General features: G+C 43.4%; 1 protein-coding gene across 6 annotated transcripts; it reads left to right on the top strand.

Annotated features, from left to right (window-relative positions):
- Nucleotides 1-2,340: 2,340 nt before the first annotated feature.
- On the top strand, nt 2,341-17,797 carry LOC129858082 (nocturnin-like). Of its 6 annotated transcripts, none has more exons than XM_055927020.1 (3): nt 2,341-2,990; nt 15,507-15,818; nt 16,540-17,797. In XM_055927020.1, the coding sequence occupies exons 1-3, from the start codon at nt 2,777-2,779 to the stop codon at nt 17,433-17,435; spliced, it is 1,422 nt and encodes a 473-aa protein (XP_055782995.1). In that variant the 5' UTR covers nt 2,341-2,776; the 3' UTR covers nt 17,436-17,797. The 6 variants fall into 6 exon arrangements, with proteins under 6 accessions (XP_055782995.1, XP_055783001.1, XP_055782997.1 ...); XM_055927026.1 differs by lacking the exon at nt 2,341-2,990 and adding an exon at nt 3,315-14,112; XM_055927022.1 differs by lacking the exon at nt 2,341-2,990 and adding an exon at nt 14,120-14,979.
- Nucleotides 17,798-18,773: the final 976 nt, after the last annotated feature.

Below are 18,773 nucleotides of genomic sequence, written 5' to 3'. Positions count from 1 at the left end.
TTTTGGACAGCGGTGGCTTCGTCTGTTGTGTCCTCCCATGAACACGTTCTTGTTTAGTGTTTTACTTATCGTAGACCCGTCAACAGAGATGTTAGCATGTTCCAGAGATTTCTGTAAGTCTTTAGCTGACACTCAAGGACTCTTCTCAACCTCATTGAGCATTCTGCACTGTGCTCTTGTAGTCATCTTTGTAGGACGGCCACTCCTAGGGAGAGTAGCAACAGTGCTGAACTTTCTCTATTTGTAGACAATTTATCTTACCGTGGAATGATGAACATCAACGGCTTTTAGAGATACATTTGAAACCCAGGTTTATGCAAGTCAACAGTTCTTAATCTTAGGTTTTCTGAGATCTCTTTTGTTTGAGGCATGGTTCACATCAGGCAATGCTTCTTGTGAATAGCAAACTCACATTTTGTGAGTGTTTTTTATAGGGCAGGGCAGCTCTAACCAACATCTCCATCTCATCTCATTGATTGGACTCCAGGTTAGCTGACTCCTAACTCCAATTAGCTTTTGGAAAAGTCATTAGCCTACGGGTTCACATACTTTTCCCAACCTACACTGTGAATGTTTAAATTATGTATTCAATATAGAAAAGAAAAATACAATAATTTGTGTGTCATTAGTTTAAGCACTTTGTGTTTGTCTATTGTTGTGACTAAGATGAAGATCAGATCAAATGTTATGACAAATTTATGCAGAAATCCAGGTAATTCCAAAGGGTTCACATAATTTTTCTTGCCACTGTAGCTGTGCAGCAATGCTCCCATCCAACCTGACATAGCTTGAGAGAAACTATAACGTAACAAAATGTGTAAAAAGTCAAGGGGTCTGAATACTTTCCAAATGCACCGTACATTGCAGATGGTACGCAGGTTGGGGCTAAGGTTCACTCATGTTCCATTGAGGGAAATGTGTGTGTGTGTGTGTGTGTGTGTGTGTGTGTGTGTGTGTGTGTGTGTGTGTGTGTGTGTGTGTGTGTGTGTGTGTGTGTGTGTGTGTGTGTGTGTGTGTGTGTGTGTGTGTGTGTGTGTGTGTGTCTTAGTTCTCCTCTTTAACCCATTAATTTCATAATTCATAATTTAATAGGCCTGAGTGAGAGAGATACTATCGCTGGGGAGATTTTCCTCTCTTTCTTTTTAATCTCAGTCTCTGTCTGCCAAGCAGCTGTACTTACAGAGCCATTGTCCCCCTCAATGAAACCAGATTAAAATGTAATCAGTTTTACCACCTGCAGCCCTGTGTTGAGAACGGACAGAGAGAGACATGGGCATGTGTCTTAATTCAGCCGCAAACCTGTCAGCATTACACACACATGCAATATATAACGCTCATCCATCTCCTATGTGCCAACATGTATAGAACTGTTTCTCTACTTTAGCTCCTGTTCTCTACAGCAAAGCGTACTGTACATGTGCAGGCAACAAGAAACCTGTTATTTGTTATTGTTTGGTCTATTCTGCTGTTCATAACAATGTTACATAAATGCAGATATTTCAAGGCAGAATTGCTGCACTAGAAAACCCCTGTCTGGGTGGTGTGTATGTAAATGATCCCCCTGATCAATGATTAACTGGAGTAAACTTTGCCTACTGAAGACCCCTGACTCGCCTGGTAAGTTATATAACAACATTAGATAATAAGTTATTAATTCCACTTAACCATCATCCAATAGTTGTTAGGGCATATTTACTCCATTTTAGGTCCCACAGGCTGCCCCAACACATAATCATGACATGAAAGCATATTGTAATAGCCTAAGAGGTCCTTAGTTGACACTAAAAGGTGTCAACCCATTTAAAGAGAAAACGGTTATTCATTTGTTTGATAAGATTACAGATCTTCTCAAGCAGGCAACATTTCCATTTCAGGGGACCGCACATGGGGTACCAACCACAAGTCTGGTAACCAATGTCATAGATTATCTGGCATGCCCAACTTTAATGGATGATAGGAAATGTCTGAATGCAAAAGCCCTAAATATGCCTTGTAAAACGGTTGTTTTGCTCACTAGGCCTACCTTATTTGATATTGTTTATTTCACTATTTGTATTACAATGCTTGCGTAGGTTATGTTGTGGGTGAAGCTGTTTTTAGAAAGCTGTTAGCCTAGTTCAAACGTCCAGTTGCTGACATAACAGGACATTGCATAAGCATGTGGGCGTGGGAGGAGAGGTGGCGTTTTGTTTGGAGAGATTTGCGTCATTATGCTGTTTTTCCAACACACGCACTGACCTTTGATTAGATCAGAGGTGAGACCACACCCTCTCCCTACCCTTAAACCCGCCCTCTTCCTGGTTTGTCATGAAAACTCGACTTTACAGATCAATCCATTGGCAGTTTGAATCAGGGGAATTCTTTGGGGAAGTTGCTTTAAATCTCTCAATATAATGCGTAATGTGGTTTGATTATGGGTATCTTTAAACGAATAATTACTAAGGATATATTTGTATTGACAAGATATTTTCCAGCCTCTGTATTTAGGGTTTTGAAATCCTCCTTCTTCGTTATCCACCCTCGAAACTCTAGTTCAAAGAGCCTGACAGAAATATGATGAAACATTTGCCGGCTACTTAGTTACTGATACAAACGTGAAAGAATGCCGCAGTGACCAACATTTTGTGTCTGTAGAATGATATCTCTATTTGTATGCAAATAGTTATTATTTGACAGGACTATCGAGTGTTGGGACTGAAGTGAGGCTATTACAGTAGCTTCTCACCGCTCTCTCGTTCATTTGGCCACACTAGTTGTGACAGAACCGGCGTGAGGCATGTATCCGGCTCGTCGGTGTTCGTTCCTTCACCGAGACTTGGCAGTGTTTTGTCTCTCCTCCCTGGGGCCGGCAGCTAAGAACCAGCCACCTCCGAAGAAATTATCCCTCCCGGCTCCACGGCACTGTCACATCGGCGGAGAAGACGGCAGACGCGGCAAGCCACAGGTGAAATCACGCGGCTCTTCGCCGGTGTCAGCGAGGTCTATACCAGGTATGCATTTTCAGTGTTCAGGAGGCATCTTATTAGACCTTTCTCATGTCTGTTTAAAAATATGACAATTATATAATACATTTTGTTGGGTTCTGTTTAAATAACATTCTGAACAATATAGCCTACGGTTGGGAGGGGTGTATTTCTCGTTTGGACAGAATTATTATTCAAACCGATTAGGCCTATGTGAAGTCTCATGCGCTTCTAGATCCTCATATATTCAAAACGTGGTAAATATGTAGTAGAGGCTGAATCATTACCAATTTATGTGTGTGTGTGTGTGTGAGAGAGAACTGGTTTGTTGGGGGGGGGGGGGGGGGTTGGATTGTTTTTAGTTTGTTTGCCCCACGTCACTTCCATAACAATGTTAGTTCAAGACTTTAATTTTTGGCACTTTTTATTAATTTTAAAGGTAGAATGGGGGCTAATGAACAGCGATGTAGTCGCGTCACTAAACCTTGGTCCGAATTGAGTCTCCTGTGCTTGAGTCACAAGTCCCTATGGCTGAAGTCTGAGTCCCAGTGCTCAAGTCTGAGTCATTGGGTCCACATTAACTCAAAATAAAGTTAGTGTAGTGGCAAGAGGAATTTAGTAAACATTTTAACTATCCCTTTTTCTTTCTTTCTGTCCCACCAAATGTTTGCATAAAGGCTACTGGTAATGTTATTAGGACCACGATCAGTTGCAAACCATTCTTAAACGTTGCAGATATAAATTCCATGAGTAGAGCCAAAGTTATAACTTATTCAACATGTCAGAGGCATGTTTGTTCTATATAACTTAAATCTGAACGTTACAAAACATTGCATCCTGCTGAACACGCCCCAGGTTGTTAGCTATAGCTATCTAATGAGGTAACATGGCTGAAGAAGGTGTAGCCTAAACATGTTTAACTGTCCGATCCTCAAGTAGCCTAGTTTTTAAATGGTCCTGGATAAATGTAAAATGCTGCACGCCAATTCACAACAGACAGAAAAAACGTAGCGCTGGTATTTTGGGTCATATCTTTTGAACGGTAAGGAATCAAGCTGTTTTCTCTGAGGAAAAGAGGGAGACTATTGGCCTACAGAACCTGGCTATGAAATGCAGTGAAGTAAGTGGGAGGGTTGAGCAAGACTACAAATTCAAAGAGAGAGAAACATAGCTAGACTGTTTAATGAATTAACTCAATGTTATTATTGTTTTTAATTTCATAAAGCAGCTTGCGTTTCTTAACCAGGCAAAGTGTAGCTAACTAGAAAGCTGGTGGTGATGGGGATGTATAATCCGGAGTGGAGCCTGTCTGCCCACACCCACCACTTGCGTGTGCTGGGTGTGGCAAGTCCCTCCCATTGCTGAACAGAACTGTGCATCTATGCTGCTATTAATTGTGCTTATCTCTTTAAACTCTTGTCGAGTCCATTTAGTAGTCAGATTTTAGTCAGTCAGATAATTTAATCTCGTTTTAGTCAACTGAAATGAAAAATCATTTTTGTTTAGTGATAGTTTTTTTCTATGTCTATTTAGTCCGTTATAATCAATTCCCACTGAAAAATAGGTGTTTGATGAATATTTTAGTCACTATAATTGTTCACAAAATTGACCAGAACAGCATTACTTAACAACCATGCCACTGAGAGGCTCAGGGTTGACCTCTTCGGCATCTCAAGGGGGTGTCCTTTCCTGCGGCCTTTCTCCCTCACGCTGCTTGTCCTGGACAGCTTCTTCACCGCAAAGGACTGGACCAGTAAAAACAGTCCGAGGGTATTCCATAGAAATAAAATGACATTTTGTATGGGTAGGTTATTTCCTCCTAACATACAGGTTTGCCTCTGCCTCATTGATTTTGTACCACCTGTCTAGTGTGTTTCAAGATACCATTGAGTAATTAGGGTTATGGTGATATGAGAGAATGCCAAGAATGTGCAAAGCTGTCATCAAGGCAAAGAGTGGCTACTTTGAGGAATCTCAAATATAAAATATATTTTGATTTGTTTAACAAATCAAATTTGGGTTACTACATGATTCCATATGTGTTCATAGTTTTGATCCCTTCACTATTTTTCTACAATGTAGAAAATAGTAAAAATAAAGAAAAAACCCTTGAATGAGTAGGTGTCCAAACTTTTGACTGGTACTATATATATATATATATTATAGATTTCATTGTTGGACATTTAAAAGGGTAGGTAACATAATCGTAACCACCAGGTTTTTATAAAAAAAAAATGTTTAACTAGGCATGCCAGTTAAGAACAAATTCTTATTTACAATGACGGCCTACCAAAAGGCCTCCTGCGGGGATGGGAGCTGGGAATAAAAGTAAGTTAAATAAAAATATAGGACTAAACACACATCAAGACAAGAGAGACAACACTACATAAAAAGAGACCTAAGATGACAGCATGGCAGCAAAACTTTACAACACAGCATGGTAGCAACACAACATGATAGCAACACAACATGGCGGCAGCACAAAACAGGGTACAAACATTGTTGGGCACAGACAGCAGCACAAAAGGGCAAGAAGGTAGAGACAACAATACATCAGGCAAAGCAGCCACAACTGTCAGTAAGAGTGTCCATAATTGAGTCTTTGAATGAAAAGATTGAGATAAAGAGTGTTTGTTTGTTGCACCTCGTTCCAGTCGATAGCAGGAGCAGCAAACTGAAAAGATGAGCGACCCAGGGATGTGTACGCTTTGGGGACCTTTAACAGAATGTGACTGGCAGAACAGGTGTTGTATGTGGAGGATGAGGGCTGCAGTAGATATCTCAGATAGGGGGAGTGAGGCCTAAGAGGGTTTTCTAAATGAGCAACAACCAGTGGGTCTTGTGACGGGTATACAGAGATGACCAGTTTACAGAAGAGTATAGAGTGCGGTGATGTGATCTAATAAGGAGCATTGGTGGTAAATAACATCTAGCCGTTCAAGACCACCCTTACCTGCTGCTCGAGAGTACCCTTACCTGCCCATTTATAAATTACTTCTCCATAATCTAGCATGGGTAGGATGGTCATCTGAATCAGTTAGTTCATCAGCTGGGGTGATAGAGGAGGGATTACGATAAATCTAGACTTTGTTTCCTCTAACTTTAGCCTGCAGCTTTGATATGTGCTGAGAGAAGGACAGTGTACTGTCTAGCCATACTCCCAAGTACTTGTATGAGGTGACTACCTCAAGCTCTAAACCCTCAGAGGTAGTAATCACACCTGTGGGGCGAGGGGCATTCTTCTTACCAAACCACATGACCTTTGTTTTGGAGGTGTTCAGAACAAGGTTAAGGGCAGAGAACGCTTTTTGGACACTAAGAAAGCTTTGTTGTAGAGCATTTAACACAAAATCCGGAGAGGGGCCAGTTGAGTATAAGACTGTATCATCTGCATATAAATGGATGAGAGAGCTTCCTACTGCCTGAGTTATGTTGATGTAAATTGAGAAGAACATGGGGCCTAGGATAGAGCCTTGGGGTACACCCTCGTGACAGGCAGTAGCTAAGACAGCAGATGTTCGGACTTTATACACTGCACTCTTTGAGAGAGGTAGTTAGCAAGCCAGGCCAAAGACCTCTGAGACACCAATATTCCTTAGCCGGCCCACAAGAATGGAATGGTCTTCTGTATCAAGAGCTTTGGCCAAGTCAATAAAAATAGCAGCACAACATTGCTTAGAATCAAGGGAAATGATGACATCATTGAGGACCTTTTTAAGGTTGCAGTGAAACATCCATAACCTGAGTGGAAACCAGATTACATACCAGAGAGAATACTATAGACATCAAGAAAGCCAGTCAGTTGATTATTGACAAGTTTTTCCAACACTTTTGATAAACAGGGCAAAATAGAAATATGCCTATAACAGTTAGGATCAGCTTGATCTCCCCCTTTAAATAAAGGAGTAACGGTGTCTGCCTTCCAAGCAATGGGAACCTCCCCAGAGAGGAGAGACAGGCTTGGTGAGTATATGGGCAGCAACCTTAAAGAAGAAAGGGTCTAAACCATCTGACCCAGATGTTTTTTGGGGGTCAAGTTTAAGGAGCTCCTTTAGCACCTCGGACTCAGTGACCACCTGCAGGGAGAAACTTTGTAGTAGGGCAGGGGAAAAAGAGGGAGGAGCATCAGGGCTAGTCGCATTAGAAGGGTGGGAGATGAGGAAATGTTGGATGGGCAAGGAGGCATGGCTGAGCCAAATAGGAATCTTGAGTTAATGAAGTGGTGATTTTTAAAGAGCTCCTTCTTGTCAGTAACAACCACACAAACTTTAAGGGACATGGGCAGGTGTGAAGAGGAGTGTTTATTCTCCAGGTCTTTAACCATTTTCCAAAACTTCTTGGTGCTAGACCCACAGAGAGAGAGCTGCTCCTTAAAGTAACTAACTTTGTCTTTCCAGATAGCCTGAGTGCACGTATTTCTCATTTGCCTGAACAAGAGCCAGTCAGCCTGAGTATGCATGTGCCAAGCCTTTCGTCAAATGCAATTCTTGAGGTGGAGTAACTCTGTCAGATCACGGTCGAACCAGGGGCTGAACCTGTTTTTAATCCAAATGTTCTTTATGGGGCGTGTTTGTTAACAATATCACTGAAGATATCAAGCTGATTCTATACCAATTTACAGAGGCCAGGTCATGAAGGAAGGCTTGCTTATGAACGTTTTTTTTTTCAGCAAGTGTCTATGACAAATCAGAACAGGACGTTTCACTGAGCAGCCATTACAAACACTGTAAACAGTGATCACTAAGGTCATTACAGAAAACACCAGACTAGTACCTATCATGATTATTTGTGAGGATAACATCGAGGAGAGTAGCATTTTCTGGGTGTTTGCACCCAGGGATTGGTAATAATCTGAGAAAGATTTATGGAGTCCCATTGCTTTAGGACTTGGTCAGGTAGTTTAAGCATGTCCCAGTTTAGGTCACCTAGCAGGACAAATTCAGACTTAGTGTAAGGGACCAGGAGACAGTTTAGGGCAGGTAGGGTACAGGCCGGTGCTGATGGAGGACGATAACACCCCGCAACAGTCAACGAAGAGCTATTTGAAAGTGTAATGCTTAAAACCAGCAAATCAAATTGTTTGGAGACAGACTTGGTGGAGACAACCGGGCACTGACGGTGATCCTTGGTAAAGATTGCCACTCCCCCACCTTTGGAAGATCTGTCTTGCCGAAAAAGGTTATAACAAGAAAGGTTAACATCAGTATTCAAAACACTCTTTCTTAAGCGCGTCTCAGTAATGACCAAAACATCTGGATTGGAGCTGTGAACACACACTTTCAACTGATCCATTTTAGGTAATAAGCTTCTTGTGTTAACGTGCAGAAAACCCAGGCTTTTACGAGAAATCAGTGAAACAGGTATCAGAGCACAAGTCAGAATTGGGGCTAGCAACAGTAGATGGGCCAGGCTGTACATGCACATTTCCAGATATCATCAACAGTAAACCAATCAAGGCACGACAGAGGACAGGGAGAGCTCTGCAGTGTTGATTTATGACACTTGAATGTGCATTAGATGGCAACAGGATCATAATATACAGCAATTTCATCAGGTAACATGCAAGGATTGTTTTAAGGTGGGGATATGGTTCTTCTGTTGCAGTCATGCGCAGTGTTCTTGGTTGGTCATCAATCGACAAGATAATTGAAAAAAAAACATGCTTATTTTATTTCATAATATACATCATTTAAAACAGTTCTATTCACAACGGTATTCAGAGACAGACATTCCGTAAATACTAGGAATAGATTGTCCGCCATCTATGCGTTATCCAGACAGAAAAGAGAAATGGGCAAAATAATATTTTGATTTAGAGCAATAAAGAAATTGAATAAATTAACTGAGCAAACCAGAAACCTTTCAGTATATACATTTAAACATTATTTTAAAACAATTTAAATATAATACATAGAAATGTTGTGGGACTATAGTAGATGAAGAATCAATATTTTTTAGATTGAGTATTTATTGGGTCATTATGTTAGTATATTATGTATGTTTGTAATAGTGTGTTATATGTGAAAATGTATTCGTATTATAAATTGTATTTTAATGTATAAGGACTCTTGGAAGATTAGTCCAAATGGGGACTAAAAGAGATCCAAATCAAAAACATGAATACAAAGCCAGCGAGAGGTGGTTAGAATAGGATGGGGGGCCAAAGTCTGTGTAACCAATGGTGTCAGCGTCACGAGTGTGGGAACAAACAGTCTGTCCCACGGTAGGGTAAACAAGAATGTTCATAGTCAACAAAGCATGCAAGAGTCATGAGACAAACTAGGAAAATGCACAAGACAAAAAATAATTACGACTTGGGGCTAGCCATTGTAAGTTCAGAGTCGCACGCCCCATACAGTGCCTGTGTGCTGGAGGCGAGCGAAAGCTTGGTAGAGAGGGGGGAGTGTGGTGGAGGTATCTGTACCAGACGGGGAGACAAGCCATGGCAGACGGTGAACAGATCGCCAGGTGGAATCCAAGCAGAAGGCAGCGGGAGTAGGAGTCACACCCATTTGGGAGAATCTTTATTTCTGGAGGCAGATTTCTTGTAGAAAATGTCAGTGGATGGCTCTGAACAGCAGGAGGGTGCTTCGGGGCCTCTGGATTTGGAAGGGGTATCCTGCCATGTGTTGGGCTCAAAGGCTTCGATACCTTTCACTTCACGCCTCCGTGCTAATTGAAGTTGTATCTGGTCTGTCCAAAATTAGGTTGTAGGTTTGGCGTTTTGATCTGGAGTGAAGGTTATGCTGTGGAGGGTAGCATCTGGTAACAAATGGATTTGCATTAGTATACACATCAAAAGTCCCAATGCAAAGTTACACCTCACTTTTCTGTTTTTGGAGTTATTACATAAAACTGATCAGAATGCCAAAGTCATGTCAGAAAATGTTTTTCATGGGAGTGATGTAAAATGGAGGACACGGCAAGCCAGCTAATTCCTAAAGAATGTTAACTATATGCAGTTATCTTAGCCAGCCAGCTAACTTTAGCTTTTTAGCCAACTAGATATTAGCCAGCTTAGCCAGCCATCACGGTTATGGTCGGCAAGCCAGGGCCCATCAACTGGAGACCAGCTAGAACACAACTAAAACATAACCACAGACCACAAGCAAAGAGAGAGCAGAGACTTGCAGATTGTTGGTTGGGGCCCATCCAATAGTGAAAGAGGGCAGGCTGAGTTGGCTACCAAACCCAGGGGAGGCAGGTGCTTCACCAGGCCGAGGGAGAGTCGGTAAGGGAAATCCAATAGCTATATAGTGAGAGAGAACCAAAATAGATAGATTCCAGAAATCAGTCAAATAGCGCACTAGCACTAAGCCAAGGTGGGAAAGGTTACAGAACTCCCATAGCCTACTTCAAAGAGAACATGCCAAAAAGTTGACAAGACAAAATAGAGAACAGACAAGGTACTACACAATTAGTGCAAGAAGGCATAAGAGCCTGCCGTGCTAACGATTTCAAGTTCTCACTAGATAACATAGCCACAAAGTCCGTGAAGAGCTTGAGCTAGCTACAGAGTTAGCATATGAACTCGGGAGGGAGCACAGAGTTGATTCTCCATATGACGTTGAGAAATGGTGTATAGTGCAAACTCATGCTTCCTACCCTTTTTTAAAGACTGTAAAATCACCAGGAAATCAGATCAGTGATTTTAATTTAGGAAATCTGTTCCCAATGTAAGCATGTTTGAAATCATTGTTTTTGTCATACTATATCTGTTTGGGCTTCTTGCAGTGTACAAATGATTTATGATGTTCGGACCCTCCACTCAAGATCCCTGGTCTAGCCTATAACCATTAACTGTAGTATAAAAAAGGCTGGAGATCTGGTATGCTTCCTGTGCCATCTCTATTCAACCACTCTGCTAAATGGCTCCAACAAGACAAAAGGTTAGACCAAAAAATAAAAGGTGACCTCATTACAGTTATGCAACACTAATCTCATTAACTGGCAGAACACCTTTTCCTACCCGTGGTGACTGAGGAGGAGATCAGAAGGGTTGAGTTATTTTAGGTTCTGTCATGTCTGTAAAATCAGGTCATGGTGAGAGAAGCCCTTGTACCTCTCAGCTAACAGTACACTGATATATTAAAGTCTAGAGTGTGGATGAGGGGGTTTCATCTAAATGAACCCACTATTCCTCTGAGGATTTACCATTAAATGATTTTATTGGTTTGACTCCACCAGTGGGTTAAACTTATCTAATGACGATGGGGGTATAAAGTATAAACCAAAAGTGCTTAATTTGGTTTCTTCTTTGGTGTGCCGCCTGTTTTAATGAGATTAGTGGTGCATAACTGTGTTACGACTCGAGCTTTCCTTATTAAAGCTGGAATCCTAACTTGCTACATCCATTGTGGACTTTGATTCTTGAAGAATATAACTTAAATGTCTCATGAGCTTAGTTCAACTGTCGTACCCCATCAGAACCCAATATATAAGATTGTTATACTCCAATGTTTGTAAATGTAAACAAATACTGTTGCCTCCAAAACATGGTCAAAACTATAATTTTGATATCATAGATCAGGGGTCGGGAACCTGTGGCTTTTTTGATGATTGCATCTGGCTCGCAGATTTAAAAAAACTTTTTCTTTTTCTTTTTTTTTCTTTTTTTCTCCCCTTTTCTCCCCAATTTTCGTGGTATCCAATCGCTAGTAATTACTATCTTGTCTCATCGCTACAACTCCCCTTACGGGCTCGGGAGAGACGAAGGTCGAAAGCCATGCGTCCTTCGAAGCACAACCCAACCAAGCCGCACTGCTTCTTAACACAGCGCGCCTCCAACCCGGAAGCCAGCCGCACCAATGTGTCGGAGGAAACACCGTGCACCCGCCCCCCTCGGTTAGCGCGCACTGCGCCCGGCCCACCACAGGAGTCGCTGGAGCGCGATGAGACAAGGATATCCCTACCGGCCAAACCCTCCCTAACCCGGACAACGCTAAGCCAATTGTGCATCGCCCCACGGACGTCCCGGTCGCGGCCGGCTGCGACAGAGCCTGGGCGCGAACCCAGAGACTCTGGTGGCGCAGCTAGCACTGCGATGCAGTGCTCTAGACCACTGCGCCACCCGGGAGGCCTATTCTCACTTGTTTTAATCCATCCATCGATTTTTTTTCACTGCTCATGTCCTGTTCAGGGCTGCAGGAGCAATTGTCCATTATTTTAATTAAATGATACTGGCCTACGTTGGCCGTTGCTAGGTAAAACAGGTAAACGACTCCTTTTGAATCAGTCTGCTCGGTCATTAGCTCAAAGCTAACCCTTCGACGAAGAAGATGGCGAAAAGAAAAAAAGATGACGAGTATCGTACATTTCAGGACGAATGGACCGAAGAATTCGCCTTTGTGGAGAGAGCAGGTTCTGCGGTGTGTCTAATTTGCAATGACAAAATTACATTGATGAAACGGTCAAATGTAAATCGGCACTTCGACAATTTCAGAGGCTTATTATACTCACATTTAGTTGAATTCACTTTTAAAATATATTATATGGCTCTCACTGAAATAATAAATTTCCAAATTATTTGCTTTCATGGCTCTCTTAGTCAAAAAGGTTCCCGACCCCTGTCATAGATGGTCAGTTCTTGCATACATAGCTCTCATTTTGAATATGAATGCTTACATTTCTCCAGGTTCATCCCTCAGCTGTTTACCAAAACACAGGCGGGTTGACCACTTTTTTAATTTCAATTAAGGAGTCCAGAATGCACACAGTTAGATTTTTCTTGTGTGTTTTCTTACCTATATTATTCGTTTTATTACTGCATTGATGGTAAAGAGCTCACAAGTAAGCATTTCACTGTACTGTTTTACACCTGCTGTGTCCTGTGCAAGTGACAATCATTGAAACAAGCACACACTCAGACTCAGGCGCACACGCTCAGAAACACTCTGAAAATGAGGGGGCCAGGCTATTTTGCTGTTACCCTTACATCTCCCTCCTGTCCATGGACAGGAGTTCAAGGGGCATTGGAGGCCAGACCCGCTGCTTCCCAAATGTTTTAATTTTAGTCTACCTGGCTACCTAGTCTCATGCTCCCATCCTTCATTTGATAATTGCCTGGAGCAGTCATGTGATTGTCTCATTCAACGCTGATGTCACCAACATTCCTATGGAGAGATTCTGCTCTCCAGTTGAAATGTAGGCCCGTAGATAGGCCTGGCCTGCTGTGCTGTCAATGCAGTATTTTTATGAAGAACAGATTTTAGGTCTACAGTATAATTGAGTAGGCCTACATACCAATTATTGAAACGGTTTCCTTCGTCTCCTTTCTTTAGCTTTTGTCCTCTAGGGAGATGGTAAGTAAAGTAAGTATAGCCAACTGAAAACACAGATACATTCATGTTCTTTCTCAGTTGAGTCAGAAACATAATGTCCACTCCACCGGTGTTTCCAGCTATTTTTAACCTTATGTTTGGGAAACACCTACACTCGGATGCCACATACCGTATGTACATTCTACATAGTGTACATGTAGCAGTTCAATACTCGTGCTGAATGGGGCCCTGAAGCATTCCAGTGTATGTGCTCTATGAGCAGCTGACTGAGTCAGCTTATTGAATCACATTCCACTCAGTTGAGTCTCTCCTCTATCACACAGATTAACTAAGGACAAGCCACACTAATCTCATTTAATTTGATCATTTGTGGTGTTTGTGTGCCATAACTCTATGCGAGTGGTTGTATGCCATGTGTGTGACCCTCACGGGACTGTTATAATAAGCCATTGTGGCAAGCTAGATGAGCAGTGTGGGGATGAAGAGAGGAGAGTGGGTTTGACACTGGTCTATTCAGGAATGCTCGGTAGCTCGCAGAATCCCCATCTCTCAAACTCTCTCTCACACACACACACACACACAGAGCAGTCCAGTCTCTTATACTCTCACGCACACCGAGCAGTCCAGTCACATCCGCTTGCTCCGGAACATTCTTTCACGTCAATACATCGGTTTCAGAAGCGTCCAATCTCTCTCAGGAGAAAGAACCCCTGGAGAAAGAGAAGGATAGAGAAACAGAGAAGAGGTGAGAGAGTGCTCTATGTAGCGCCATGGAGACAGCCTGGACACTGGGTCGAGCGTGAGTCAAAAAGCAAGATTTTAAAAAGAGGGCGTGTGTGATTCTTCTCCATCGACGCTTCGTTTTCTTTGTGAGTAACTGTCTGTCATCTCTCTACTCAATCGGAAAAACTGAGTGTTCGACTGAGAAAATTGTCTGGACCATATTTAAGAGAGCTCTAAGAAATAGTTGTAAGAAGATGTGAAGATATGTGTTCACATCTGAAAGGTGTCTGTAGGTTTAAAAAAATACATGTTTCAGATGAGAATAAGTAATAACTCCAGAATCAAAACTGCAGCCCCACTAGAGGTCAGCAAATGGTGGCAAATAAATACTGTGCTCTTCCTCCCTGCTTTTCTCTCTGGAGAAGTTTATAGTGTGTAAACATGATCCTGCACTAGAACACTGTGTCCTGGGTATTGAGTAACTCGCCAACCCCTGCCCCCCCTGCACTCCAAACCTCTGTGTGTGTGTGTGTGGGCAACTCAAGTGTGTTACTGTCCACCTTCCACTCCCCTGTGTGTTTTCCAAGTGTCCGGATACATCGGTCTGTCAGCTCCACCTGACATATGACTAGCCATGGTAATGACCTCATATCCTCCCCCTTCCTTTCTCTCCCTTCCCTTGTCCTCCCATCAGTCTCACACAGACTAACTGTGTCTAAACAGTCACGCTGTCACTAGCTGGAATGTCACACTGACACAGAAACAGAGGGAGGGACTGAGACAGAGAGGGGGAGAGACTGAGTACGACAAACTGAAAGCAGCAGAGAACTAAAGTGGAAGGAGTCGGATTGTCCGAAAATCGACTGGGGGGGGGGGGGTCAGAAGAAACTGAAGTACAAGGAGGAGAAAGACGGAGGAGAATGACATTGAAGAAGTCATCAAAACGGAGAGAGGAATAGAGCTAGAGTAGTGCTGCTGTTCTCTGACACCGAGATAAACGAGACAAAACAGTGGTGAGGATTTCACTAAACCACAGTGACGTACGTAGTCTAAGGATGGAGATGATCGGTTTGACCACAGTTCTATCAAGCTTATTTATGTATGTCTCTCTTTAGATCCACTCTAACGATTCCTTTTCTAGCTACTCTCGCTCACAAAATGGCTTCCAAGGAACGCAGAGGATGAGTCGGAGCCAAACTGACGAGGGAGTGTCTGCCTGTCTGTCGTCCTGTGAATGTGCTAGCCTTTTTAATCTGTGGGCATTGTTTTGGTAAATGGAGCAAAATAATGTATCGCTGTTGACCACCTAAGAGCATATTGCATGCCACATATACAAGTGGTTACAGATGATTTATTTAGTCTGATTCAGACATGGTCTTTTGTGTGAGAGCCTGAGAGACACAGTCTCTGCTGACTGCAGGGTAACATGACAGGACTCATGTTTTACAATGTCTAGATTGTGTGTGGGCGTGATTATGTGCGCACACTGTATGTGTGCAGTGTTTTGTATTTCTCTAATATGTTGTCTCCTTGTCCTCAGTGTGTCTGATGGGCAGCAGTAGCAGCAGCAGGCTGTTTGGTACCCTGGCCCAGACCCTGAACAGTGCTCCACTGGCCCAGCAGGACTACGACCCAGAGCAACAGGACTCAGACCAGGACCCGGAGGGCCTGGAGCAGGCCGACCCAGACCAGCTGCTCAGGGAGTGCGAGAAGATCCTCCAGAACCGGCCGGCCCGGCCACACAGGGACCTGGTCTACCCTGCAGACCCAAAACAGCAGCACCAATACAGGAACAATGAGCAACAGCAAACACCATCCATACGGGTCATGACATGGAACATCCTAGCTCAAGGTACATAGATCTCTGATAGATGATAGAGTACTATAGATTATAGAAGACCACCAGAGCAGAACATAGAACATGTACTGTATGGGTACCTTCCTAATATTGAGTTGCAACCCCCCCTCCCCCATTTTGCCCTTAGAATGGACTCTACAAGGTGTCAAAAGCGTTCCACAGGGATGCTGGCCCATGTTGGCTCCAATGCCTGCCACAGTTGACATGTTGTATTGAGTTTGGCTGGATGTTCTTTGGGTGGTGGACCATTATTGATACACACAGGAAACTGTTGAACGTGAAAAACCCAGCAGTGTTGCAGTTCTTGACACAAACTGGTGTGCCTGGCACCTACCATACCCCGTTCAAAGGCACTTAAATATTTTGTCTTGCCCATTCACCCTCTGAATGGCACACATACACAAACCATGTCTCAATTGTCTCAAGACTTAAATCCTTCTTTAACCTGTCTTCATCTGCACTGATTTGAAGTGGATTTAACAAGTGGTGTCAATAAGGGAGCATAGCTTTCACCTGGATTCACCTGGTCAGTCTGTCATGGAAAGAGCAGGTGTTCTTAATGTTTTGTACACTCTATGAATATCCAAGACTCTAGCTCTCAAGACTTCAGACCATGATACTGCTCAGTGCTCACAATGGCTTTCGATCAGAAATGGGGAGAAGTGTACAATGCTATACAGTAATGTCCACTAACCGTCCTCTCTCCTCCTCTCAGCTCTAGGGGAGGGTAAGGATGGCTTTGTGCAATGTCCTCTGGATGCTCTGAACTGGGCTGAGAGGAAGTACCTGATCCTGGAAGAGATCCTCACCTACCGCCCTGACATCCTGTGTCTCCAGGAAGTGGACCACTACTACGACACCTTCCAGCCCATCCTGGCCAGCCTGGGCTACCACAGCACATTCCTGCCCAAGCCATGGTCCCCCTGCCTGGAAGTGGCCAGCAACAACGGCCCTGACGGCTGTGCGCTCTTCTACCGCCGTGCCCGCTTCGGCCTCCTCCACACCTCCCACCTGCGCCTCTCTGCCATGATGCTGCCTACCAATCAGGTGGCCATCGTGCAGATGCTGCGTTGCCGGGAGACGGGCCAGAGGCTGTGCGTGGCTGTGACCCACCTGAAGGCGAGGAGTGGCTGGGAGAGGTTGAGGGGGGCCCAAGGGGCTGACCTGCTGCAGAGCCTTAAGGCTATCACCTCGCGGGCGGCTATGTCAGACCCAGTCAGTAGGGGACCTGGGGGAGGGAGTGGGACCGAGGGGGTGCCTCTGATAGTGTGTGGGGACTTTAACGCTGAGCCCTCGGAGGACGTGTACAGGCGTTTTATCTCCTCCCCCCTGGGTCTGGACTCCGCCTATAAGCTGCTGAGTGCAGACGGGCAAACGGAGCCGGCCTACACTACCTGGAAGATCCGTCCCTCAGGAGAGAGCTGCAGTACCCTGGACTACATCTGGTACTCTCACGGTGCTTTCACTGTGGACACCCTGCTGGACATCCCCACTGAGGAACAGATAGGACCTGACCGCCTGCCCTCATACCACTACCCCTCCGACCACCTCTCACTGCTCTGTGATGTCAGCTTCAGGGAGCCCAGGGATCAACCTCATAGGCTGATGTAGGTTGCCTGTCTGAGGCTTCGGGCAATAGGGTCCTAGTTCAGGACAGTACAGGAAGAATCGACTGGATAAAACAACGTGTGGGAGTGTGATACTGGAGAAGTGAATGCTTATTTTACTTGAACTGGTGCTGAAATTTGATTCTGCAGAATTGAGAGTAGTTATTTATTTTTTAAACCAGTACTTGTTTTCTGTCAAGTGAGATGTTATCCCTCATGATTGTTTTTCTTCATATGAAGTGTATAACTGGTTTTAAAGGAACTGGAGAATAGGACCATATCAATACTGTATCTGCAATTATTTTCAGTGCTGTGGCAGCAAGAATGCCAATGAGCATGTCAAAATAAAATACTTAGACATTCTGACATCTTGTTTTTGATTTTTGTTCATGTCATGTTTACTTATTTATTTTAGTGTTTTAATACTTTGGGTAGTTCTATATGTTCATATTTCAGATCGATACAGTTATATTTTATTGTATGTGTGGGCAATGTGTCGAATTTAGTCAAAGTAAAAATGAATTTCTTTTTTGATCTAATAGAAATTTTGCGATCCTTAGGTTGTTACGACTGTCCTGATAAATGTGGTGCACGTGACATCCCGGCAACACTTTATATCTAAGATGAACAGTCTATGCATATTCAGGAGGGTAGCGTAACATCTCACTCCAATGATTACAGGCAGTTGACGTCAACAACCCTCATCAAATAACAAAATGTATCCACCAATCCAAAGAGAGGAATAGGCAGGAGTTTGACAGCCCACCATTCTGCTCTGTGGACAACAAATCCGGTTGATAGGGCTGAGACATAAGCATCTGGTCATTATATCCAGTAGCTCTGCTTGGCAGACCCTTTAAAACAGTAAAATGTATGTGGCAATTGTTTTTGTTTTGCTTCTTCTTTGTGAGCCAACATGTTTTCAGCACGTACTTCCATGACTGATTTAAAACTAGTTTTGTCATGTCTCTCTGCAGCAGACATATAGTGAGCAATATGTTTGTAACATCAAATCGCAGTATAGAATCGCGAGAATCTCAATACATGTCGTATCGGCACCTAAGGATCGTGATGGTATCGTGAGGTTGCTGGAAATTCCCAGCCCTGTTAATATTGTTCATGACACAATGTCCTTGATGTCAAATTCTCCCAGTGTATTTACTAAATGGTTAAGCACAAACCACAAACATTCAGAAAAATCTCTCTCACTCATCCCCCGTCTTTCCGGCTGGTGCATAGGCAAGCACTCCACTTCTGATGGTTTCAGGCCATCTTCTCCACTGTGACCCAGCTCTGCTGATGATGATGATGTGACCATCGACAATATAACAGGTTTTATATA

This window comes from Salvelinus fontinalis, chromosome 6 (assembly GCF_029448725.1).
Source record: "Salvelinus fontinalis isolate EN_2023a chromosome 6, ASM2944872v1, whole genome shotgun sequence".
NCBI classification, from domain to species: Eukaryota; Metazoa; Chordata; class Actinopteri; order Salmoniformes; family Salmonidae; genus Salvelinus; species Salvelinus fontinalis.
The sequence above is the reverse complement of the archived record's forward strand: the minus strand, read 5'-3'. Positions and strand labels throughout refer to the sequence as shown.